The sequence below is a fragment of the Sardina pilchardus genome, chromosome 14 (genome assembly GCF_963854185.1).
Source record: "Sardina pilchardus chromosome 14, fSarPil1.1, whole genome shotgun sequence".
Classification (NCBI taxonomy): domain Eukaryota; kingdom Metazoa; phylum Chordata; class Actinopteri; order Clupeiformes; family Clupeidae; genus Sardina; species Sardina pilchardus.
Window position 1 is genome coordinate 16,801,645 of NC_085007.1, and position 25,375 is coordinate 16,827,019.

Below are 25,375 nucleotides of genomic sequence, written 5' to 3' on the forward strand. Positions count from 1 at the left end.
CAAATTTGAATATGACATCAACTCATTTGAATGTCACTCCCTCAGCAACCATGGAGTACATCAGAAACATTTGTAGTGGTGACTTGTTTTTTGTTTTTTTTCTCGAGCTGTATTCTAAATATTACCTTTGAAATGTTTTTTTTAAATCTTTCTCACTAGTTATATTTGATATAATATAAGTTTACTTTTACAGGGCTTAGGATGCATCAGACAATGTCTGTTGATCAGACCATGAAATGAAACCACTTAAATTCAGAACAATCCCAGTCTCAGCAGATTTCTGAGGTGTCCTGTCAATGTCCATTGTTGGCTCACAAAATAAGGTGTGTACTGTATAAAGGCCATAACATACTTTATTCCCCTTTTCTTTCAGAGCTGTCCTGCATCCTGCGTCAGTGGGAGTCTGTGTCAGGCGGTGGGGTTTAATTGTTTGCATAACCTCATCTGAGTGAACTCAACAACTGATGCTGGGTGTCATTACACTGCTGCTATCACGTGTGTCCCTACCAAAGCGTCCAAACCTACGCCCTTGGCTGCTACTCAGCATAATCTTCTTTTTCCCTAATTCGGTGAAGGAATAATTACCTATACACATAGTGCAAATATGCATTTACTGTCCAAATAGTTTGCAGGGTTTTCAGTAGGCTACTTTCCACATGCCACATGTTCAGACAGGAACAATTCTGTAAACTAAGTTGACCAAGTAATTGTTATACATTTCATGCATTCTTCGTGCACTTTGTATTATCAGCTGTTTCTGTTATCAGTTTTATTCCCATTTAAAGAGAATCTATGCAGGATTGGCAATTTCAGTTTCGGTTTCGTTTTTCATTTTCGCTCGTTTTGCTTGCATATTTCTCTGCAGAGCTTCCCCGACAGCTTTAGCGTGTATATTTATACATATAAAGGCTATATACTGTATACTGTAAATATATAGCCTACATTGCAAGCGTGGTTCTTGTTCTTTATGCATCTCAGCCTTCCAGATGTAAACAGGGAACGATTGTCTCCTGAACAAACTGCAAGGTTGCAATAGCGAATAGGGACACTGGGGGCGGGAGGAAATGTTACTGTTTTCGATAAAACTGGTCAGTCAAGCAAAACAACGATTTCTAAGCGATTTTATGACTATGAAAAAGTTGCATAGGGTCTCTTTAAGGCTGACAAAGCCTCAACTTCATAAACGTATCTTTCAGTTTCAAAATGAAACTGGATCATTTGACATAATCATGCCATGAAGAACTCAAAATGAAAGTTAACCTTGACCTCTTTGAGCTGAAGACTGAGGAGTATAAATATCCCCTCCTGCTCTCTCTCATCATCAACGTAGACCAAACCAACTCCTCTGAATCAACATGCGAGCTGTTGTGCTTCTCCTGCTTGTGGCTGTAGCCAGTGCCAAAGTGTTCGAGAGATGTGACCTGGCAAGGAAACTGAAGTCTGCCGGAATAGGTGGCAGCCTCTCTGACTGTGAGTAGCTATATAGTTATGGAGTTTATCGATTTGGTAATTGGGGATTTTGTAAACATGCTATCTTACATGCCATTCTGTGTTTTGTAGATGTGTTTCTATAGATTTATCAGAGAGGAGCTTTTGTCTTTGCTTTCCATAGGATTTGTGTGTGTTCCCTGACACCACTGGCAGATAGAATGCATGAGCATCTTGTTGAGCAGGGAATGACAGAAACCTGTGCATATGGCTTGCCCTTGTCTCAGAACCAAAAAAGGCCATGTCCTGAGCTACGTAAACATGTTCCAATCGTATGTTGTATCCAGGGGTCTGCTTAGCCAAATGGGAGTCTGACTACAACACTCAGGCAATCAATCGTCACAATCAAGACGGCTCCACTGACTATGGCATCTTCCAGATCAACAACCACTATTGGTGCAATGACCCCAAATTTAGAGGGTCAAATGGCTGTGGGGTCTCCTGCTCAGGTGAGTTGCTCTTCTGAATAATAAGCATTACATAGAACTTCAAACACAAATGAATACCTTACAGAATGAAATACGTACGTATTGGTGCTCTGTGATTTAAATGTAATCTATTTCTTGTTTAGCCCTACTTTCTGATAATATCCAGGCATCTATCAATTGTGCCAAGATCATAGCCAGAGACCAGGGAATGAGTGCCTGGTAAGAATGAATTAAATATTTACGTATATGCACTGCAGTCAAAAACTGAGTACAGTAGTAAATCTGTTTAATAGACAAAGATTGAGCACGGGACAAATATATTGTAGTGATATGATGTACACAAATAAGTAAGCAAATTCTTTTCCACAAGTCATTTTGATTCAGAAAAGTGTGCACTAGCCTTTAATAGATAGGTAAATTAGGAAAGAGTTAATAATGCCTTCATTCCTGTTCTATTTGCATCTTAATTGACAACAATACATAAAATATGCAGATATGTTAAACTGTACAGCAAGGAACTTTTTCCAATTTATCGTGTGTACTTAAATGAACAGACACCCTGCAGCACTCTTCATAAAAGTCACTCAAGTCCTTCCATACTATTTTCAGTTTATTTGTATTTTCTCTCTTTCAGGGTGGCCTGGAGGAACCACTGCCAGGGAGACACAAGCAGCTACATTAGAGGCTGTGGGGTTTAATGAGTGCTAGATAACATTGCTTATGATGATCTCATGCCCATTGAACTTAATAAAGTATGCTATGTGCAACCACCTCACTTCTGCTTATCATTGCCCCACACACCACCCCAGCATATCTTTGAGAAAACGGTTTATTTCTTGTTCCATTGTGCTTTAGTGAAATTTTCCCTAAAATCAACATGGAAGTGTGTACGTTTTGAGTGTTTTCTGAGGAGACATATTGCTACATAAGGTACCACCAGATTGATTGATTGATTAATTGACGGACTGAATTACCGACAAACAACTAATAACAGTATAATTCTGTCAGTTGGCCTTAGCTAGCCTTTTAGTAGGAATGGTAGGCCTAGTAACTACTTTCAATCAGCCAAGTTTGTTTCAAAGCAATAAACAGCAATATGAGTTTAAATCATGGAATAATTCCATGTATTGGTCATTGAAGAGGGATCTTTTCATATAAACATCAGTACAATAAGGAGAATTCAAAACCTTTAATTTCATTAAAAGAATTTGGTGAGTACATGTATATAAAACAACAAGCAAACATTATTGGAATGTGATGTGAACTATAATCTACAGCCTGCAAGGTACTGGGTGAGATCTTGACCCTGGCAGTGATTACGCCAAGCCACCCTGTAAATAGAGAAACAAAAAAAGTAGCATGTGTTGTGAATGTAATCAAAAACTCAACATGACACAGTCCCCTTTGTCTAAAAAAAAAAAACCAAATAGTTCCTAAAAGACGATGGTGGGCCATTCAAAATCTCCTATGAAAACAAATATGAGCTTATCCACAAAGCCTTAAACCTCAATGAAGGACATTCTGGAACTACTTTGGCCTATGATAACAGTTTAAAAACCTTTGGCCTCATGTCAGGGTTAAGACTCACCTTGACCTGATGCTGAAGTTAAAAGATAAAAGTCAAAAGGGTTCTATAGTAATTGTGCTACAGTATATAGCCATTTTGAGAAGAACTTGTAAAGAGTGTTTACGTCTGTGCACTTGTTCTTACCAGGCACGGATTCCATTAGGGTCTCTGACCACACGCTTGGCACATGTGATGGCTGTCTGGATGTTATCAGTCAGCAGAGCTGGAAACAAGATCAGGAACATCAGTGATCAAAAGCATAGACTAATAGAGAGTAATACAATAGATACAACACAATAGATTCTCTGTAATCACTCCACAACACTATAAATATCATGAAATGTTGACTGTTCACAACAGCGTGGAGAAGAATCTCTCAGTGTTCTGCACAGTCACTGCAGAACCACACAGTGGAACACCAAAGGTGAAAGGGCAGAGAGCCCCCCGCATGGACAGCACACATGATGCACAGACAGTATTGTGATGAACTGATTGTAAATCACACGATCTACTGAGGAAATGGTTTGAGGTGATGTCTATTATCTAGCAGCAGCTGACCAGAACAGTTGATGTTGCAGGCATTCTTTGCCCTTGGGGTTTTCCCGTCATTGCACCACCACTTGCTGTTGATCTGGAAGATGCCGTAGTCAGTGGAGCCATCTGTGTTGACGTTGGTTGCCTGGGTGTTGTAGCTTGATTCCCATCTGGACAGACAGACCCCTGGGTGCAGATGGAGATTTTAGAATGTTCTAGAAGTTCAGTGGGACTCGTCCGAAAATTCTCTGTCTACAGTATCTATCTATCAACTCTGACATGACGACATTTTCAATTTTAACATCACAGGCCTAGGAACGATATTGTAGGCCTATATGTCAGAAACAGGGTGTAGTTTTGACCGCAGATACAGAGGCAGAGAATTGTCAAAAATATTTCCATATTACGTAGTAAGTCCTGGAGGCACAGGACAATAAATGTAATCAGAGCGAAAAGTAATTGGGAACGGATAGTTCCCAAAGGCGTCTGCTAAATAACCATAGCCATAGCCATAGCCAAGAGGCTAGGCTTTAGATTCAGTGTATTAGTGTTTATTCCGCATAGGGAAATATTCACAAAAGAGAATCCACAATTTGCGGATTCTGTCCACAAACGGTTCAGTCCACAAACATAAAGATCCAGGACTGCGTAATTCCAAACACAGAGAAGATCGAAAGAATTCAGTCCATGAGAGACGAATTGCTCCTGTCTGTGACTGAAATATCACAAAAAAATTTTACAAAAAAAGTCCAAACTACTTTACCATGGCAAATATTCACTAAGCCTATGTAACATTTAATGTAATGTATCCTTTACTCATGGACAAGATTAATCTCAGCGACCCAATACAGATAACTCAGGAACAACTACTCACAGTCAGCCAAGCTAACTCCACGGTAGCCATCCATTCCAGCAGCCTTAAGAGTCTTGGCCAGCTCACAGTGGTCGTACACTTTGGCGCTGGCTACAGCCACCAGCAGGAGAAGCACAGCAGCCCGCATGTTGCAGTCAGAGGGGTCGGTCTACGCTGGAGAGGAAAACAAAGGCTGCTATTTGTACAGCAAAAAGAGGATATTGGACATGAGCCAGCAGAACTGGCAAAACAATGTTATTTTCGTTTCCTCTTTTGTTGATATATTAGGCAATGCTCCTCTTCACCGATTTGACTGTGTGCAAATAAACAAACTCAAAGATTTGACAGAATAGAGAACTGATAGATGAGATGAGAAGCTCTTGTGAACTTTATTAATGTAACTCACAGCTTGCATTTCACCACCACTCCACCACTTTTCACTCGCATGACAACATGAGTAGGCCTAGTCTTCCTGTGCATGGACTTTACAGAACATCAAACCTAGAAAAAGGGACACTGCCCTTAGCATGCTATGGTGAAGTTGGGAAATTCTGGACAAAAGCAATGATGATATACTGTATGGCTTAATTATAGGATGTGACAATGCAGAACGTTTAAGAACAGGACTTTGGATAGTGTTGCTTCAGTGTCAGTTCCCCTTTCATCAAAGGGTAGTATTACAGCGCACATCAATGTATGAGGTTCACATGCAGAATCTTTTATTTGCTCTAATGAACATTAGAACATTCTCCAATAACAAGGTGCTGTTCAGACCCCACAGCTGGCGATATTTGAGCTCAGGTCCTGTCCCTGCAGTGAATAAACTCAATACACAATGATGATTTAAATGTACAGTTTTTTGAAATTGAGAAATTCTAATATGATTATTTTCAATCAAGCAGCAAGCCCTAATTACAGTATTACAGGTTGTCAAATGAGTTGAATCATTTGTGAGATTAAGAGATTGCTACAGTTTGCTACAGTTACTGTACTGTGACAGTTGGAATGCAACATCGAATGTGGAAAAGGACACAAGCATAACAATCACATACATGCTCTATAATCACTCAATGAATTGGGGGAGACAAAGAAGATTATGCTGAGTAGTGTAATGACATCCAGCATCAGTTGTCCCAACCCTGACCATGGCTGATGCAGGACAGTTCTGAAAGAAAATAAAAAATAGTATGTTATGGCCTTTACGCAGTACATCCACCTTACTTTGTGAGCCAAGAATGGACGTCGGAAGGACACTTCAGTATTCCAAAAATTGGTTTTCCATTTACGGCCAAAGCTGGGGTGTATTGATTTTAAATGGTTTCAAGTGATGGAAGTCGGACGAACAGACAGTTCATGATGCATCCTGAGCCATGTAAAAGTGTTCCTATCAGATGAAGAATTGTAAACATTTTGAAAGTAATTTAAGTTGAAGAATAGTCAAGTTAGCCTATTGAGACTGCATTAAGTTATATGTAAACGGAATTAATGGAAGATGAAAACTGGAACAGAAGTAGGTTTCAGGAATGAAGTGGAGTGTGTAAGAGTAGTGTATTCAAGGGTTTTTTGAAGACATATGGTCAAACAGTTTGATAAACAATGTAGGCCTAATTTACATGAATAATTTTTATATTTCCGCTCTATATCTTCATACGCTTGTGTCACACATATCCACTTCATAAAGTTCCTGATAGTCACCACTAGATGGAGGCATTATTCTCAAACACCTTTTGCCTGAGCTTCTCAGTTTACCTGTGATTCAATGAATCGATGCACCTGGTGATCGCATGACGCATTTGTTGAGTATTCAAGCTGAGCTTTCAGTGCTTAATCATGATCTATAGTGCTTGGTCATGATCTATAGTGCTTGGTCATGATCTATAGTGCTGGGTCAAGCTCAGGATGGGCTCTATTCTGCTGAATTTCTGTGTGGAATGACTGTGTTGGATATTCTTTTTAAGTGGACTTCTCTCATGGACTGAATTCTTTGGCTATTCCCTGTGTTTGGAATTACATTAAATCCCTAGATCTTTATGTTTGTGGACTGAACTGTCCTGTGATGTTGAAAATTTGGACACTGAAAAGCCAGATTACTTAACCTAGCGAGCTAGACTGGTTTGATTTAGTGAGTCAGTTGTCAAATGTTTATATTAAGTAAAAATTAATCATCATTTAACTTTCTCAGTCGACGCTTCGAGTTGTGCCTAACAACGCCCCTAAGCTGTTCGGTAAAACAGTGTAAACCACGGCCTCTCGGGGCTTATTGCTTAAACAAACTACAAATACTGGCTCATGAAATGTAACAAAATAAAGTACAAAATACTGATTTGAAAAATGTAGGCCTATTTAATTGAAATAAGTAAATTGAAATAAGTAATTAGTCATTTGAAAACACAAAAATACACACACAATAATCATGGAATACCAACTTTTAAAAGAAACTAAGCAAACATACCTACTCGTGGAGCTTGGTCACAACCCCAATAACTGTCCGCAACTGCTATTCTTCAGATGGCAGCATTCGGCAAAACAAACAAAAACCTGAGATAAGCAAAATAAGCTTAAGAGCTGACTGACAGACTGCTGGTTAGTAAAACCTGAGTTATGAGGAATAAATAGCTGACAGAGAACGTTTCTCTGGCCGCAAACACTTGCTGCATTCAGATGGCCCTTGTCTACAGAAAGTACAATCTTGACCTACATACATTTTACGCTATTAAGACACATTTCCATAACAGATTGGAATTAAACTTATTAATGTTTTTTTGGAACATACATACAACCTTCACACACCACATGCCCAGTGTCTATTTCACACTGGCTTTTTCTGCACAGTAGTATATAATAGGCCTTTTTTGAACATCTACTGTATACATCATTTTCTGTAACCAACTGCAGTTAACCAAACTGAACTGCATTTCCCTGTTTGTGCTACAAAAGCATGCTATTGCCTACATCCACTGTACATGACTGGCCACATGGGAGAAAAACAGAGTAACATCCTGTAAGGTGTCCCAATATATGGAATTAATTAAAGGTGCAAACAAAAAACTTTTCTATTTGTCACACACAGTAAACATGTCCTCACTATCTGCTAGCTGCCAGTCCTCTGAACACACTGTGACAAAACACGATCTCTTTAGACAGCCTAAGATGCACAAACGGCAACAAAAACAAACTGGTGCAACCTGCACCATGAAACATAACAGTGTTCCAGCCAATAACCGAAAAAAAACACTTTTTGGAGAGTTTCAATTCAATTGCCCAACATTGCTTATAGAGCACCTTTAACTTGGTGGAGAAAACGTTTCACATCTGGGAGGTTTTTGTGTAAGTCATAGCATAATAATCCTCATGTCCTGTAGTGAGAATGAACATCTGCTATTAGGTACTCAAGGCCATGGGGGTCAATGGTCATAGTCATAGTCATGGGGTCCATTTCGTAATGTTCCTCCTCAGTATCTTATATTGTTTGTATTTATTTATTCCACTTTCAGACATGTTCTAGGGGATGCTGAAACAGAAAAGACAGATCTAATGTTAGTGAGTTGTCTACAGGGTGGCATACAATAAATTTGGCACATATCTAAAAGATTGAGATTTACAAATGTTGACCATTTCCGCTCCCTCAGTTGACTTTTTCCAACTTTAGACATGTCTAAAGGGAATCATAAAAGAGAAAAGTCAACTTTTACTCGCATGACAACATAAGTAGTCTTCCTATGGGTGGACTTCACGTCAAACTTAGAAAAGGGACACTGCCCTTAGCATGCTGTGGTGAAGTTGGGAAATTCTGGTCTAAAGCAATGATGATACATGGCTTAATTATGGGATGTGACAATGCAGAACGTTCAAGAATAACACTTTGGATCGTGTTGCCTCAATGTCAGTTCCCCTTTCACCAAAGGTATTCCAGAGTACATCAATGTAGTGTGGTTCACATTCAGAATCTTTATTGGCTTTAATGAATATTCAAACATTCTCCAATTACAAGATGCTGTTCAGACCCCACAGCCAGCCACATATGAGCTCAAGTCCCGTCCCTCACAGTGAAGACGCCAGCCCACCCTGCAAGAGAAGGGTCAAAAAATCATAAAAAAAGAGACAGATTTGAGGAGATATATACAAAATATAATAATTAAAATGTAATATGATAATTTTATCATATTCAATACTCTGAAGAAGACGCCGTGCGTCGAAACGTCAGTCGTTTGTGCACCACAATAAAAAAAGTTTATTTCATCCGAGTGCTCCAGTCATCTCTGGGTTAGTCTTTTAGAAGTAGCCCAGCCAGCGTTTCATGATAATTTTATATATGCTTTGCTATATTTTTATACCAAATATTCAGAATATGTCAAACTAGCCATGATGAAATTACACGTACAACCCAACATAAACCATTAGAAATCATTGGATCTAGCAATACTTAAGTTAATCCTTCAATTGGTAAATGCTTTGTGTAGGTTGTCAAATCAGTTGAGGTCCTTGTAGGAGTTTGAGCCCTACAAACACACACACACACACACACACACACACACAAACTCACCTTGCCACCTGCAGTTACTGTGACAGTTATGTAACATCTGTGTGAACAATCTGATTGGCTCCACTAGTTTGGCTCTTACCAGGCACTGACGCCGTTGGGGTCTCTCACGACACGCTTGGCACATGTAATGGCCGCACTCAGATTGGGGCTCATTAGCTCTGTACGAATGAACAAATTAATGATTTGATTATTTGTTAGAAAATGAATTCAACTGTTTGAGCAGAAAGAATGCAAACGTTAGTTCCACATCTTATAATGTCTGGTTACATTACCGGAACTTTTATTTGCAATTTTCTGGGTTTTTCAAGAGAAAACTGTAGAAATAGTCAATATTAAAGACACTGTAGTAAGACAATGAAGATGTATTAGGTGAATGCATAAGGTCTAAAACTTTTAAGGGCAAAACACTTTTTGAAGAATTACAGTCCTCACTGACCTGAGCAGCTGATTCCACAGGCATCTGAGGATATTGAGCGACCATCGCTGCACCACCAGCGGCTGTTGATCTGGAAGATTCCGTAGTCAGTTGATCCATCCGTGTCGTGGTGGGTGGCACCAGTATTGTATCCAGACTCCCAATAGGCAAGGCACATCCCTGGGAAAACCTCTTGACACTTAAACTGCAGATAATCTTACACCAAAATGCAGCTTTCTGCATTGAATAGAGCTGTAAAAACACATTAAAGTTTCTGAACAATCTATTAGATGAATGAAATATTGACAATCAAGGACTGACCTGACAGTAAGTCTTACATTTCCATCATATTAAGACTTACTGTAAGGTATTGCTTTCAGAACAACACCAGAATTCCTGTGTCCAAAAGCAACCACTTACAGTTGGCAAGACTAACTCCCCAGTAGCCATCCATTCCATTAGCCTGGAGTGTCCTAGCCAGCTCACAGCGTTCATACACCTTGGCATAGGCCGAGGCCACCAAGAGGAGAAGCACAACAGCTCGCATGATGCTCTGGGTGTCTTTTTTGTGAAGAAGAAACTACACTTGACTGATCTGAGGTAGCCTACCTCTTTTATATATGTCAGCGTAATGCTGGCTGAATGTTGTATGTGTCTTTAGATGTTTAGATAAGAAGTTAGTCCAGTCAGGCTTACATAATTATTTTGAACACAATCAGAGTCAACATGATAACATTAAATGTAGAGTTACTCAGCATTTTTTTGAGCTATGGAATATTTTTGATAAGGGAGAATTTAATGGAGCTGAGGGGCAGAGGGCGTGTTCATGCCACACTTAAAACAGCAGGAAGGAGAAACACTTTATTTAACAATCTCCTGTGGCCATTGTTGACTTCAACAATCCAGTCAGTTTGTCGCCAAGTAGTACCGAGTCCTTCAACACCTTCATGCTCTGTAAACAGAAGGGGTTTGTGAAGGATGTATGTTTACAGTCCAAGGTCAAGTGTTTGGGCCTAGTAGTCTTGAATCAAGGCCCTGCCGATGTGTCAATTGATACATCGATTATATAGTTTTGCACAATCCAGTGTGCAAAACTGGTGATTTCTGATCACAACTAACAGATAAGGGGAAATGATCATGTAAATTGTGATCAAATAAAATCCTGATGTGGTTAAACATTACTTCAAACCTTCAGACAACCTAATAACCTATCCCCACACATACTGTAACAAAAGTGTAGCTAACTGCAACACCAGTATGAACGTTATCAACTCTATGAAAGTCAAAAGAGCACCTGATGATAGCAGAAGCATTTCTACATTACAGAAGCAATACTGTTTCATAACTGATGTGATGAAAGTGCTCTTTGTTGACAGAACATTGTTTTGAAGACAGTGTTGCGTACACTTCAGTGAAATCAGGGAAAGTCTGACAAGGAAGTGCAATTCCAAAGAGGTAGTTGAGTGGGTCCTTCTGCACAAAACTAGGTTTTGCAATCCTCCGCCACTTGACCTTATAGACATACAGTGGACAGCACTTTGCTTAAATGTATCAAAGCATAAACAAAAATATTCATATAATTGTAAATAGTACAATAGTTTAAAAGTAAATTACTTTTAAATACACTATAATGCTAGCCTGATAAACCAGCCTAAATGGATTGGATGTCTAATTTAGTCTGGCCTCGATCAATGGATACAACGGAACATTGTTGATGAGCACAACCCGTTGTCTATCAAACCGTGTCTGTGCCTATAGGCCAACGCTCCCTCAAAACCCCGCCCCAGAGCCCTCTGCCCCGCCCGCGTTGATTCAAAACACATCTCTGCGTTGTGATTGGTTTAGTTGCCATCTGCCAGATTCAGGGCAGTGTTTTCAAAATGTTCAATGGTCCGAGGCCAGACCCAAATGCAGGCAAAACATTTTGCCGTCCAGCAGTTGGCGCTGGTTTTCCAGGCTACTATAATGCAACAATAAAGCCCAGTCACCTTAACATGCTATGAAATTTCCTGTGGAATTAGCCAGATATGGTGTTGGTATACAATCATTAATTACTGCCGATCATTTATTTCTACATTTGGAACAAAGTGGCAAAGACTCTTCCCAAAAAGTCTATGACGCTGATCAAATAGATAGGCTACATTGTGGCAGTAAGGACAGTAAGGACCCTGGTGTACACTGTACAAGCAGTACTGTATGACACGCATACTGTAAGTCTTTGTGGTAGGGTATTAATTGTCAAATTTTACCTTGGCGCCCCTCTGTGGTAGTACAATGCAATGTGACCCAAACATGAGAGCAGATGCAACAAGGTCCTCGTTCACATGTGCCCACTAGATGGCAGAAAAGGCAGTGAAGGACTTAGAGGTCCAGAGATTATCATGGTTGCCTGGCCCCTATTCATGGTTTTCATCAGGTCCCCTTTCCACATGGGTATTAATCAAGCACCATGCAGTCTGCATTCATAATCTATGCAGACTGCATAGATTTTATACCCCTGTGGAAAGGGACCTGATGAAACCCATGAATAAGGGACAGGCTCTTGGCCTTAGTTTTGCCAGAGCCCTTGGTGCAGACAATGCAGTACACCTGTGTGAACAAGGGTAGTTTACTCTTACTGATGGCAGGTGTTTATGTGAGGCTTGGTGGTGTGAGGCTTGCAAGATGGACTCCTACTTGGCCAGTACATCCGGCTGTTCCTGGGGTCCCAGCTGGAGGCATGTGCTGTTACTCAGCCAGGCATGGTAGCAGCAACAAAGGCTGTTTGTATTGTAGAATGTGCATTTAGCAAGGAGGGCTGCTCCCTGATTTTCTGGTTCCTTAGAGGTGCCCGAAGGTTCACGATGCGCAATACCTGGCCCTTCTATCCCACCTTAGGACTTGGAATTGGTCCTCCTTGGTGCATTCCAGCTTCTGCCCTTAGGGCTTCTTGACGATGCTGATCTAACCTGACCTGTTACTGTTGGTTCACAGTGACTGCTGCAGGTTTTTGTCAGATGGGTTGAGGGTAGCTCTCCACCCCCTAACCTGGCTTTCCTGTCTAATGTCCTGTCTGAGTTTCATCTGTCCCAGTCTGTCCAGCTGCGGTCACTCTACTCTCCCCGTTGGGACCTTAGCAGAAGACATCTGACAAACTCAGCCTTTTAGGAAGTGTGATCAGCTCTTGTCTGCTTTGATACTGGGCGCTTCTGCAGGTCTTTGTCGAAGTCCAGGCTGTTCCACTGGGTTGTAGACACTATTAAACAGGTGTATGTGCTTTCAGGTCTGCTTGTCACATTGCTGCATCATGGGCCTTGTGAAGGGTATAGCTTTATATTTAGCGTTATATTTATCTCACTCCACATTTCCTATGAGTTTTACTGACGGAATGCAGCAGCCAAACCCTCCTTCTGGAAGCGGGTGCTGGGTGTGGCTGGTAGCCATAGGTGCCTCTCATTCAGCGTTTATACGTCCTCCCTCGCTCCTTGGGCCTCGATCCTCACTGATGTACATAAAGATAAAACCCATATGGAAAAGATATAGAAAAAACGTATATGCCAGCAATGTGTTTTATATACAAAACTTGTATGATTTACTCTTGAAAGTGGCCCCTTTCTCGTTTTCAACATACATACAACATCATATATAGTCCTTACAGGTTACAATGTTTTATATGATTCAGGTTACACCGATTTAGCAAGGATCTTATAATGGTTTCACTGGCATATAAAAATGATATGAGTTTTGGAATATGTATTGAAATGCACTTATTTGTGCATTTCAATTAAGACTGCCGTGTGCTTGCTTTATTTATTTCCAATGTTTATGATTTAGTATCAAGTAAGTTTAAGCACCCAGTTCGAAGCACTAAGGTGTTGAGCGCGCTTCTTTATTTCTTGCCCTTAGCAAGACACCAGCCAAAAGTTTGGAATCAATCGGAAGAACGGTTCAAGAGATATGCGAATAACAGACGTTCATTTATAGATAGATGGCAAAGATATGTAGGATAGATTCACTTATATCATCTTCAAACTTATTTCAGTATTTGACTCAGTGCATCATCCCACAGTCCCAATACCTGAGAAATATCTGAGTTGTTATGTGTGTCTACCGAAAAATACTTCTAGCGAACAGGAATTTGTTACACATAAACATCAAAACATTCAATCTCACCTACCCAACAGATCAGAGGTCTCCATGGCCAAGGAAGGGGGGCCCCTCCCTACAGTATCTCACCTCAGATCATCGTTGTAGCCACCACACCAAACCACCTTCTACTGGATTTCCTGCTTCACTTTACTCCTCTGACTGTAATGTAAATCTTTTTTTTTTTGGCGTGTGGAGGAAACACATTTGAAAAGGCATTTGAACAAATAATTAATCAATGATGAAAAATAATCGTTAATTGCTGCTCTAATCACAATTGCTTCCCTTTTATATGCTATGCCCATGCTATATGATCTTATAAAACAATCAACCACAGTCACTTTAAAGTTTGTGTTTTATTAATGATGTCAAGTGTAAGGTCAGTAAACGTCAGACACAGAAATGCGTTGCAGGGTTTAGAGACAGAGTGAAAAAAAAGAGAAAATAAAATGAAGGCCCAAAAAAGCAGTCAAACTACGCTACACTGGATTCATGAGGCCTAACGTGTACCATACAACCTATGTTCTAAATAAATTACAACCTGGTAACTAAACAGACAAAACAAAAAAAAATCTCACATTAACCTATCAAGAACAGGTCAAAGTTATTTCCTCATAGAAGGCACTGCAACCTGTGATACAAGTTTCTAATGCCTTTGAACTCATCATGCAGAAGTCAGTTTCACCCATGTCTGTAGAACTTAATGTTTGTTACAAGTAACAGAAAACCTTATATTGATATACCTATTTTCCCTAATTCTGAATATTGTATACTTGTCTCTTATTGGCAAACTCATTGGTCAGTTGTGTGATTACTTATACTTGATGAAGGTCATTGATCAAATCACAAAGTGATATAACTTACATACTACTAAATCAGACTTTGTCCTGAGTGGCAATATTCAACATGAGCGTGGCATATTTCAAAATGATGCTATAACTACCGGGCAATTGATGTAGAGTATAATATTGACAAATTCACTGCAATATAATGCACAACTTTTTTTTGTGTGTGTAACCGATAACCTGCAAAGTAAATTACTGCAAAGCTATCCAAATGACAACAGTCTTATTTTCCCCCAGAGAGCATTTCCAGTTAAAGTACACATAACTTACATGAAAGTAGACATTCAGCTGCACTACTAATACCAAAAGATACCCAAAAGGTCCCTTAGAGGGCCTACCAAGATGTACAATATCAACCAACTGAACGGGGCTTAGGTGCTATCAGCATCTATTTCACACAACGGTGTCTTTCATTTAAATGGTCTGAAACACTGTATAACCAGTGATGGATATCAAATAGCATTATCCTTAGCTTAGCAAATTCTTAATATCTGAACCACAAAACCATTATTAAAAAGGTAAAACACAATGTCTCTAACATTAGTCTCGTTTTGAAAAGACTGTGTACCAAAAAGTTTTCTTTCAAACCAAATACAATGACATGGCATTTCCAACAAAACATGAAAATTAATTTCAAATAAAGGCAGGTCAATGGAAGTCCGGTTTTCAGAGAAAACTAGTATTTTGCTTTAATTATTGGCTCAGTAAATTTGGATTATTACCTGAACTAATGTCCTACCAGGAAAACTGTCTTCGTACTTCAAGTAGGGTAGAAACCCTGCTTAATGATTGTCTAGTGTCCTAAGCAGTTCAAATAATCAAAACAATAACAAAATTACATCAAGTTTTTCCCAGGGCACCCTTAGCTCATCCTTTGGTTTCTGTGGCAACGCACAAACATACAGCGTCTCAATATGTAGCAAGAGAGAGTGATCATGAGGGAAATACAGAGTTTAAAACGTTCAAAGGTTTGCATTTTTTTTGTAATCCTATGGTCTGATGATGAGGAACGGAACATATGAAACAGACGAAACGCAAACTGATGAGAACGATCACAGACTCTTATAGAGACACTGGAATAAATAATCCCAACATCATCCAGCTGGATGGCTCCTTGAAGGAATGCTGAGAGGGAGATTAATGCTGTGTGTGAGTGAGAGGAGCTAATCTAACCTCAGGGTTTTCTTAAGATAAGCCTCCCCTGCACAAATCCGCTTCAACATTTTAAATAACCCCCCCTTCCCCTCCCACCTTCCCAACGATTGTGTAACAGTCGTGTGTAGTAAGTATATAAAAACAGCGCCACGTCACACACAACGTGCCAGAGAAGTTTACAGAAGAGGTAAGCTCACACGCTGAGATTGTTACGACGGCGCTAATGCTAGAAATGCTAAAAGAGGGCTAATACTTAACAGAACAGGCGAGCTATGTGGGGTCCCCCTCAAAGATGGAGGCTGAGGAGTTGGGGACTTCTCCGTGTCTAAGCAGGTGTGTGCAGTGTGACAGAGTACACACACACACATACACACAGCTCTGCAACAGTGGCTATCTTAATGCAACCAAAACCAAATGACAACTTCGAAAAAGGTTGGCTATAATAGACTGGAGCACGCATACGCACACATACAACAGTAGCAGTTTTGAAGCATACCATTTATTGCTAACCTCCACATTTTTGTTTGATTCTATTTACCCCACCCATCTGGATAAATAACCCCCTTTTTTTATAATTTAAGATTTGATAGTTGAGATTCCTGTTTGAATCGTTTCACAGATTGACGTACTGACAAGAGTGGGTCGAGTGAGTTCCGCAGTGGTCGACCCCTCCAGTTGGAAACAGTGCATGTAATGGCAGGGACCAAGGAGTCTTAAATCGCCTGGGACGGGAGAGAAGCAACACAAAGAGCTGTGAAAGGGGCAACCAGCTCCCTCAAAGGAACTGTTTTGCTGGGGCCGTCTCCATGGGCGTCTCCCACTCGCCCCCACAAACCACCCACCCAATCCCCCCCCCCCCCCCCCATCCTCTCCTTGTCCGCCGTCCAGGTCCTTCATGTCTTGTTGCGGGTGAAGACGCGCTCCCCGCGCAGGGTGAGGTGCTGGAGCTGGTACTGCAGCACCTCGGTGTCCGCGGCCGGCTCCCTCAGGTTCATCTTGTCCAGGTTGAGGTAGTCCAGGGACTTGGACTGCGCTCTCTTCCCCTTCAGCAGGCACAGAGGCAGGGGCCCGTGCAGGGCCTTGCTGGGCTCGCCCGCCGCGCCCAACCCGACCCCGGAGCCGCAGGCCGGCCTGAGGTAGCTGTCCCCTGAGCTGGGCATGCGTCTCCGCCGGCGGCCGTTGACGGCGGGGATGTCGTACGGCTGGTAGTAGCGGCTCTTGGCTTTGTAGATGCGCGAGGCCCGGTGCAGGCCCACATCCAGGGGCCGCCTCAGAGGGCTCGCCGGCAAGGCCTCGGGAGAGGTGGAGCCTAAGGCGGCGGGCCTGTCCGGTCCGGCATCGGCACCGCCGGACCACTTGTGGGCCAGCTTGAGCAGCTCCTCGCCGGTGGTGAAGCCCACCAGGTAGTTGGAGTTCATTTGCAGGATCTGGTATCCTGAGACAGTACTTTTGATGGGCGAGCAGGGGGTGCTGGAGCAGCGCGGGCGCTCCGCCTCGGGCTTCAGTGTGGCCTTCACCTCCGCCGCAGCAGCAGGTAGAACAGATATGGGTGCCCTGGACACGCCACTGACATCCATCTCCATCTTTAAAGACATGACCTGGCTGGGGCTGGAAAGACACAGACAGCGACCCAGAGAGAGAGAGAGAAAGAAAGAAAGAGAAAGAAAAAGAAAGAAGGAAAGAAAGGAAGAAAAATAGAGAGATAAAGAGAGGTGGGTGAAGAAAGAGAGAGATGGAAAGTACCCAAGTATATAAAACGGAAAACAGATGAGAGAATAGTTAGAATCCAGAGTGGAAGTGAGAGAATAAGGTGGAGGAGAAAAAGACAGAAAGGTGGAGAGAGGAGGGAGGAGCAAAGCAGACAACATCAGTTACCACAAGCAGTTAGTCAAACCATGCCAGATCTAGGCCTACTGCACGTTTCACAGATACTCAGATGATTTGTCAGACACATATGGAAAACACCACACAAGGGTTAAGTGAGACCATCACCCCATTTACATCATCCATCCTCCCAGTTCAGCACTGTGAGATTAACAGCCTAGATAAATCCACCTTTTTACCTCCACAGACCTCAGCTGTATCTTTTATGCAAATGGCCTACGAACACACACGCACACACACAGACACACACACTTTTCCCAGATAAGACCACATCAACGCCAACTCAACGCGCACAGCTCATTTTCTAATGGCTGAAGCCGAGGCCTCAATCTCATCCCTTCTATCTCTGTGCACTCATCTCATCTCGGCCATAACTAGAGATAAACCCTGGTCCCCACCACAACACATGCCATCTCCACAATAACATGGCCATATGGTCGGGTGCAGGACGGCCAAAAGCAAGACACTGGGGGAAAAAAAAAAAAAACAGCAGTTGGGGCAACGCACATATGAGATCATGATAAAAACACCAGAAGGGCCGTAGAGATATGGGTCAGATTCTGTGGATTTTACCCATGTGGTACAGGGCAAGAGCCAAGACGCAAAATAGAAAAGATTTAAAAAGTCAAGCGCAGAAAGGATCAAGCAGCAAAGTTCAAATGAACATGCATGCTTGCTTCATGAAGCTTCCCATTTGGTTGGCCATTTCTGACAAGCTAAAAGACATGTAAATGGAGTCAGACATTTCTGGAGTCAGACACCAGAAATATATCTGTGACTCATCTGAGATCAATTAAAAACATTTGAAGAAAAGGCCTAATTCTAACTAAAGGATAGAATTATTTCTATCCAATCTAGTGTACCTCAGGAATAGCTCAGGCTACAGACTACACAAGCTATATTAAGGTCCATTGCCTTTGTAATGGTCCTATAGCCTGCTTGTTTACAGAAGCTTCGGATAAGACTATCCCCCGCCCATGTGACAATACATGTGCATGTAGACTAAGCAGTGAATCACTGGTGTCGGAATACCTACTGTAGCCAACTGTGACATTTAATGGCAGAGATTTCTGAAGTGATTTCCACCCAGTGATACTAGTTTTGAATAGGCCAGGGCCTGGGATTTTTCTTCACTTAATTTGCCTTCGCACCTCAGATAGCGGCATTTCTTTCATACTTTTGGAAAGATTGTATGAACATGGTTATGCATTTGTAGGAGTCTGAGGCCTACTGCATGACAGCCCAAAATCAAACAATTTAAAATGGCTCATACAGCGTTAGACTGTCCTGATGTTTTAGTCTTTGATACAATGACATTAAACCTTTATTACATTTTGAGAGCTTGCAGGTGTAGCTAAATTACCTGCAAGCAAAGAGTTATCTATCCTTGGACTCAACACAAATACCTGAATGAATTCGCTGAACTGAGCACACGGGATGAAAATGTAATTTAATTTCCTGATACATGTTCTGCGCTCTGCCGAAAACACCTGTCATCGTGTCTGCTGTCATCAGCACAGGGAGCACAGCGCATTGGGCAGTTAGCCTAGTCGCTAATCCTACTGAAATACTACAATGGGAATACAACTCCATTGATAATGTGTCCAATGTACAGACGTTATCAGAGGGTTAGAAGAGATATCTAAAATGTCACAACATTAGCATGCTAATGGCTAGCCAACATCTCATCTCCATTGTGATGAGAAGCCAGTTCTATCCTGTTTTTTCCCTGGTGCTTGCAGGCTTCGTTCATGTAGACCTAGCTAGCTGATGGAAAAACGCTGAAAACGGACTGGGCCTTTCAAAATATGCTTTACAAAATGGTTAGTGATAGACGAACTATTTTAACAGTGCCAGTCTGTTCCTTTTAGACGTACATAATTTGGTTTCCAAGTTGTGAACCATCATAAGGTGTGAAGAATATGCACTTGCCCACCATTACAACGAATCCCCAGAATAACGTTAGATGCTTCAGCTAGGTTAACGTTACTCTTAATCTATCGACAGATATGAAGGATAACAGTATAATAACATATGAATACCACATAAACACAACAGCATTACATTAATGAATGAATAAGAGAGAAAACAGACCTGTTCGACGGCAACGCCACACTGCGCTCACGCCTCTGCTTGTCTGATCCAAATTATCTGTCAATGTAATAAAGCTATGGTAGTAACCAGCAGCACCCAGCCGACGCTTCCGATAGGAGTCACGTGATACAGTAATCTGGGCATGACCTCAGCTGTAGTGTGAGTATCGATGTTAGATAAGGATTCATTACAATCTTCATTTACTCACAAACAGTCTCTTTAATCTAATTTTAGACTGAGCTAATTTAAGGTTTGAACCATACTGACCCCGCCCTATTGTTTACTGAAGTATAGCCACACAATATCTTACATCTTGAGTCCGGATGTGAAATTTACCTGAAATTAATTTACATGTAGCCTATTCAGTTAGTTACTATAAAGAAACTGTATGTCAATGTCAATGGCTTCAAAGAACTACAATAATTATTCCAGGTTTCTAAATATGACATTTAAGTTATTGTTTGTGTTGGAGGGACTTTCATAAGCGGCTCTTATTGCAATACCTTGATCCAGACAGAAGCTTAACATCAATTTGATATTATAATTCAAACCTCAATACATTTTGTCTTGAATCCTTTAGGTGTCATGGCTATAGACAACAGCCTAGGCTTTTGTTGTGTGTGTGTGTGTGTGTGTGTGTGTGTGTGTGTGTGTGTGTGTGTGTGTGTGTGTGTGTGTGTGTGTGTGTGTGTGTGTGTGTGTGTGTGTGTGTGTGTGTTATAATATATAAATGTTAAAAATAACTTCAAACCACCAAAAAATAAAACGTTCAATCTAACATTAGTTTTGAATAATGAAAGTAATACATTGGTTGACTGAATTCCCTGCAAGGGACTTCCAACAAAGTTTATTTCCATTATATACACAACATTATGTTTGGTTGCAATGGAATAAAGCATGATGTTAAAGGACAATCGTCACATTCTGTAAGGCATACTCTCACTTCCAGTTCAATGGTTCAGATAGGCAAAGTGCAAGTTCATCAGTATGGCTAAAACATATATCAAAAAAAACATTTACGTGTTTTGGTGATTGTGTTTGGGTGAAAAGGTGTGTGTGTGTGTGTCAGTTTGTGAGTACATTTTAACGGACCCTTAACACGGCCCTTTTGCACTTTGGACCAAAATAACAATGTGATCTCTGAATGAGAAACCTCATCCATTTTATTTAGCTCCATTCTGGAATTTTCCACAAGGAAACATTGGCTGCAGCATCTTCAAAGACAGTAACCATTCCTGACAAAGGACTCTTCTTACACTTTTTTTTTTTTTTTTTCATCAACAACTGCTTTTACATTCAAATATACAAAAAAGCTAGACAGTAACAACAACACAAGGATATGAACTAGCCTGACAAGAAAATGATGGCTTTCTGTGTCTGTTCCACAATACACAATACAGCTACGTTCTGTGAAACTCAATATGGCATCCTTGTACTGTGGATTTGTAACCTCTTAAAATGTGCTAATCTTAAAAGTTCAAGTGATATGTGTAATCTTTTCTACACTAAATCGGACATTAGGATTCTTACAGGGAAAGAACTCATAGGAGGGTTTGCACCTTCGTGGCACATTCAGTTTGTGTAGCAACTCAAGTCGTCAATTCAGTCCCAAACCAAGACTAGTTGGTTTGCTTATGGACCCTTGCTTAAAGTCTGAGATGGACCGTGATCTTTTGGGGTGCTGGGTACCTCTGGCCCAGAGTGCACCTCAACATCAGAGACCGTGCCATCCGTAACTTTTCTCTTGGTCTTGTCTCCTGAGCCCTCGTGAGATAAAGTCTCTTGTATGGTCCCACCACTGCTTTCCGAGATAGACGTAGCTGCCTTCAGTTCTCCGTCGTCCAGTGGTTTCGGCGGTGTTGCAGTGGCTGCTTTTGGACAGACTGCAGACTGTGCAGGGGCTTGGACGGCACTGGGGCCTTGCTGGTTTGGGCTAACTCTTGCAGGCTCCGTTCTGCAAGGCGTTGACGTGCATAGGGGAGAGCTCTCCTTTGATGCCTTGCTTGTCCCCCTAAAGTCAGCCAGGCTCGACGTAGCCAGTCGGCTTGGAGTGCCCTCGGTCACTGTGAGGAGGGGACACACACACACACACACACACACACACACACACACACACACTTCTGTCACGTTGCTGCTATATGTCTTACTTTTGTAGCTCTATTTGCAATGTTTTACATTTGAAATAGGTCTGTCGGAACTTCATTTTGAAAAATAACACCATTCTGAGAATGATTCTATAGAATTGTACAATATACCTGAAGCTGCCCTCTCAGGGGCCTGCTTTGCTAATGACTGGGTGAATGGACATGGTAAAATCTTGGCTGGAGTGTAAGTATTCAGCGGAGCCTTCTTTGCTGGAGCAGCTAAAGGAGCATGACAAGACCAGACAAGAACAAATTTTAAGCATTTGCCTAAGCAAATGATAATTCTAAATCTGTATGAGACTACTTCAATTGTATATTTAAAAAAAATCATTGTTTTTTTTTTTTTTAATTATTATTATTCATCTTACACCCTAAAAAATAGTTCCAAATTTAGTCTTGGCATCTCCTGTTGCCAAGAAACGCAGCATATTATTCGAGAGTCTGAGTGGGGATGTTCTAGGATATTCCCACTCTGGAATGCCTGTTGTTCAATCAGAAATTAGTAAATAGTTGGCCTAATTGTTATATAATAAAGTATATTAGTATTGTGTGTTGTATACTGTATAAAAGGTCTTTTCAGACAATGATGGAGACCATGTCACATGACCATGCTAGAGGTTGGGATTCTGCCCAACAAACGGCAATAATTCTGGAAGCCATCTCACGCCCACTGCCATTACAGGGATGGAGAACCTCAAGTGTGCTAGGTCTGTACCTGGGGAGGAGGCCGAGATGTCCAGAAAGGAATCTTGAGCATTTGCGATTGACGCCAGGAAGTCGTCCACTTGCTTCCAGGAAAGCGAGTTATGAAGGGTCTCCAGTGGGCAGATCGAGGGAACCATTGAATACAGCTCAAACCCTACGGGAGAGAAAAACCCAGGTCAGGTTGGTATGAACTGCCACAAGACTACAATCCATCTAGGAGTACAACAGTCTGTAAAAATGAGTAGTGTGTTTTAAATGAAATTGGGCGACACAGAAACATGATACTCCATTATCTGTGAGGATGGACAGAGAAAAACTAAATCACCATCAAACCCGGGTTTGAGGTGGGACAATGGTGGCGGGTGAGTTACACAGAAATTACACCTCACTGGAAGCTTTATCTACTGCCACTGTTTCAGCCAAGGGGAGAGGAGGAGTAGAACTGGATTTCTACCTACCTGAGTCGAATTGTTACTTTGGATATCATTGTTATTGGATGAAAAGGGTCCAAGCGATATAAGGATTGCATCAAATTACATCAAGAGTGAGATCAACTCATGAGGATTGATTTGAAAAGAGCAACACCAAAAGGGGTTGTAGAGGATGTTTTGATGAGTAATGTTTGAATTTTTTTTTTTAGATACGATTGCAACTGTTGCAACAGCATTGTACAGCTACAGCGGAGATGTGTGATCACGATCCTACATCCTACTGGGAAACTCCTTACCAAAGGAGTTGGCACCAAACGAAACCTCAACTTTGGTTGTAGAAAAAAATAAATAGAAAATTGAGCATGCCTCCTGTGACAGTTATAGATTCAGAGAATTATATTCTTGTATTTGTATTATGGAATAGATTCAGTCCCCAAAACCTCAATGCAGGTCTGTGCTAAAGATTGTTGGGGACTATTTCAAGCAAATAAATCCATGCTTAAAGACCAAGTTGATCAAGATCAGACTTACAAGTCAGCAAGATTTTCAGCAGTATTTAACCCTCTGTCAACCATCGAATAGCTGTACTAAATTAAAATGTCTCATACTTGCAACATGTTTAACTAACTCCACTTGGTCTCAGCAATGACTGTTCTATTCATATTGCAGTAACTTTAGTACAGTATGCACTATGATCTACTAATGCTAGTAAGCCTCATAACTATGGGACAGAGACCTTTTTACGAGGACATTCGTTCGATTATTCCAGTGACGATGTAAAAAATGAACAGTACTCTAGCACTCTAGCATTGTAAAACAGTGCTATGGGGATCTCTGCTTCAAAACATTCAACGAAAGTATGATATTCTGGTAAATTTGAGAGAATCATATTCAAGTGCCATTGAGGGGCTTGGACATGCCAGGTGCCAATAGCTTCATCTGCAACAGGTAGTAACAGGACTGTTGGTGGGAAACACTAAACATCAAGACTGAGAACAACACTCCTTTTCTAGTCTAAACTTACACAATGCTAAAAGGCACAGGACACTAGGACAGGGCTAGGGATACTGGCTAATGTCACTTAAGCAATGCACCTTACCATAATTTTCAGGAATAGTTTGGTGCCCAAGTCCTATCAAGTATGAAAAAATGGACAAAACAAGTTTTGATTGTGTGTCTGGGCGTGATAATTTGCACCTCCCCCCAACCTCCAATCTTAAAAAGTCAAAACTAACTGATATTTTATCCTTTTGTTTCTTATTTTCAGAAGGTACTCACAAATTAATGTACAGTACAATCTATGCATCTCAAATATCACTTCAATTAAAGTTCCAATACTTATACCTGACTACAAGGTATTCCTTCCAGTGCTACTTACTAAGTTGTGTGGAGATGTTATACATTACATGTAAGTGGGCCAATGACCTAAGGTGCTACAAAGCTGTACGGTACACAAAGTGGGACAAAAGAGGAAAGAGGGGCATTGTGAGGAGGTCTAGGGCTGAAAACTGTGAGAGATAAAGGAAGCCAAACTCTACACAACAGAAGAGAAGGAGCCTGAGCCGAAAAGAAAACACCAAACAACATTCAGACGAGAGATCAAATGGGTAAATTCAACATAATTAACACTTACCACAGAACATACTGGGAAACACTTTTAGAAGACCCATTTAGAAAAGCAGATAAAAAACAAAAGCAAAAAACAAAACAAAACAATAAAAATAGGATATTTTTTAACAAATGGCTGAGCTAAAAACAGTATTTTCAGCATTTCACCAGAAGAAGTTGTGAAGTTGATATGATTTTTTTTTTTAATTCTTACAAACAAAAATAAAACCCATGCCAGTATAATATATACGAAATTACAATTTATATTAAAACAACATAGAATTACTCAGCTCACCTAGGCAGTAATCTATTATTTTTTTCAAGACAGACTCCATATCTGAACAAACTGAATACAAGGTTGTTAAACTTGGCTGGTCCAATAATCATTCACATTTGGATGGACCCCATCTGAACGTACTGTATACTCAGCACTGAGGCACAGATTTACCAGGCAGCTGGTTTGGACATCCTAACCCTCCTGTGATCCACGTGGTGTTGAAGCTTGGCTAAGCTGAGTAAGAGGAGCACTCAGAGGGCGGCACACAGAACTGAGAGG

General features: G+C 41.0%; 5 protein-coding genes across 14 annotated transcripts in view; 1 reads left to right on the forward strand and 4 right to left on the reverse strand.

Annotated features, from left to right (window-relative positions):
* Positions 1–1,294: 1,294 nt before the first annotated feature.
* Positions 1,295–2,691, forward strand: LOC134100343 (lysozyme C-like). The gene is made up of 4 exons (XM_062553490.1): positions 1,295–1,470; positions 1,776–1,937; positions 2,060–2,135; positions 2,551–2,691. The coding sequence occupies exons 1-4, from the start codon at positions 1,356–1,358 to the stop codon at positions 2,612–2,614; spliced, it is 417 nt and encodes a 138-aa protein (XP_062409474.1). The 5' UTR covers positions 1,295–1,355; the 3' UTR covers positions 2,615–2,691.
* Positions 2,692–3,090: 399 nt separating this feature from the next.
* On the reverse strand, positions 3,091–5,057 carry LOC134100344 (lysozyme C II-like). Its single transcript, XM_062553491.1, has 4 exons — positions 4,892–5,057; positions 4,042–4,203; positions 3,628–3,706; positions 3,091–3,247 (listed from the first exon to the last, which is right to left on the reverse strand). The coding sequence occupies exons 1-4, from the start codon at positions 5,016–5,018 to the stop codon at positions 3,181–3,183; spliced, it is 435 nt and encodes a 144-aa protein (XP_062409475.1). The 5' UTR covers positions 5,019–5,057; the 3' UTR covers positions 3,091–3,180.
* A 3,745-nt stretch (positions 5,058–8,802) lies between these two features.
* On the reverse strand, positions 8,803–10,377 carry LOC134100345 (lysozyme C-like). The gene is made up of 4 exons (XM_062553493.1): positions 10,249–10,377; positions 9,850–10,008; positions 9,493–9,571; positions 8,803–8,935 (listed from the first exon to the last, which is right to left on the reverse strand). The coding sequence occupies exons 1-4, from the start codon at positions 10,373–10,375 to the stop codon at positions 8,869–8,871; spliced, it is 432 nt and encodes a 143-aa protein (XP_062409477.1). The 5' UTR covers positions 10,376–10,377; the 3' UTR covers positions 8,803–8,868.
* A 6,449-nt stretch (positions 10,378–16,826) lies between these two features.
* Positions 16,827–20,008, reverse strand: macir (macrophage immunometabolism regulator). Its single transcript, XM_062554641.1, has 2 exons — positions 19,932–20,008; positions 16,827–17,561 (listed from the first exon to the last, which is right to left on the reverse strand). Exon 2 carries the CDS (start codon positions 17,546–17,548, stop codon positions 16,847–16,849), a length of 702 nt encoding a protein of 233 aa, XP_062410625.1. The 5' UTR covers positions 17,549–17,561; positions 19,932–20,008; the 3' UTR covers positions 16,827–16,846.
* A 734-nt stretch (positions 20,009–20,742) lies between these two features.
* ppip5k2 (diphosphoinositol pentakisphosphate kinase 2) overlaps positions 20,743–25,375 on the reverse strand; it is a 40,483-nt gene continuing 35,850 nt past the window's right edge. For 8 of the 10 annotated variants that reach the window (XM_062555212.1, XM_062555218.1, XM_062555216.1 and 5 more), the window contains 3 exons: positions 22,791–22,934; positions 22,187–22,294; positions 20,743–21,994 (listed from right to left, as the gene is read on the reverse strand). In XM_062555212.1, the coding sequence (XP_062411196.1) occupies positions 21,564–21,994; positions 22,187–22,294; positions 22,791–22,934 (683 nt within the window). In that variant the 3' untranslated portion in view covers positions 20,743–21,563. Of the gene's footprint in view, positions 21,995–22,186; positions 22,295–22,790; positions 24,866–25,375 lie in introns of those variants that run through there. The other 2 variants (XM_062555214.1, XM_062555220.1) reach the window with 2 other exon arrangements.

Coding starts and splice junctions, on each gene's coding strand:
- macir (XM_062554641.1), bottom strand. CDS start 17,548: ATGTCTTTAAAGATGGAGATGGATGTCAGTGGCGTGTCCAGGGCACCC.
- LOC134100345 (XM_062553493.1), bottom strand. CDS start 10,375: ATGCGAGCTGTTGTGCTTCTCCTCTTGGTGGCCTCGGCCTATGCCAAG. Junction 10,009..10,248: donor GGGAGTTAGTCTTGCCAACT/GTAAGTGGTTGC, acceptor AGGTTTTCCCAG/GGATGTGCCTTGCCTATTGG. Junction 9,572..9,849: donor CTGTGGAATCAGCTGCTCAG/GTCAGTGAGGAC, acceptor TCATTCGTACAG/AGCTAATGAGCCCCAATCTG.
- LOC134100344 (XM_062553491.1), bottom strand. CDS start 5,018: ATGCGGGCTGCTGTGCTTCTCCTGCTGGTGGCTGTAGCCAGCGCCAAA. Junction 4,204..4,891: donor TGGAGTTAGCTTGGCTGACT/GTGAGTAGTTGT, acceptor ATCTGCACCCAG/GGGTCTGTCTGTCCAGATGG. Junction 3,248..3,627: donor CCTAATGGAATCCGTGCCTG/GTAAGAACAAGT, acceptor CTCTATTTACAG/GGTGGCTTGGCGTAATCACT.
- LOC134100343 (XM_062553490.1), top strand. CDS start 1,356: ATGCGAGCTGTTGTGCTTCTCCTGCTTGTGGCTGTAGCCAGTGCCAAA. Junction 1,938..2,059: donor CTGTGGGGTCTCCTGCTCAG/GTGAGTTGCTCT, acceptor TTTCTTGTTTAG/CCCTACTTTCTGATAATATC. Junction 2,136..2,550: donor GACCAGGGAATGAGTGCCTG/GTAAGAATGAAT, acceptor TCTCTCTTTCAG/GGTGGCCTGGAGGAACCACT.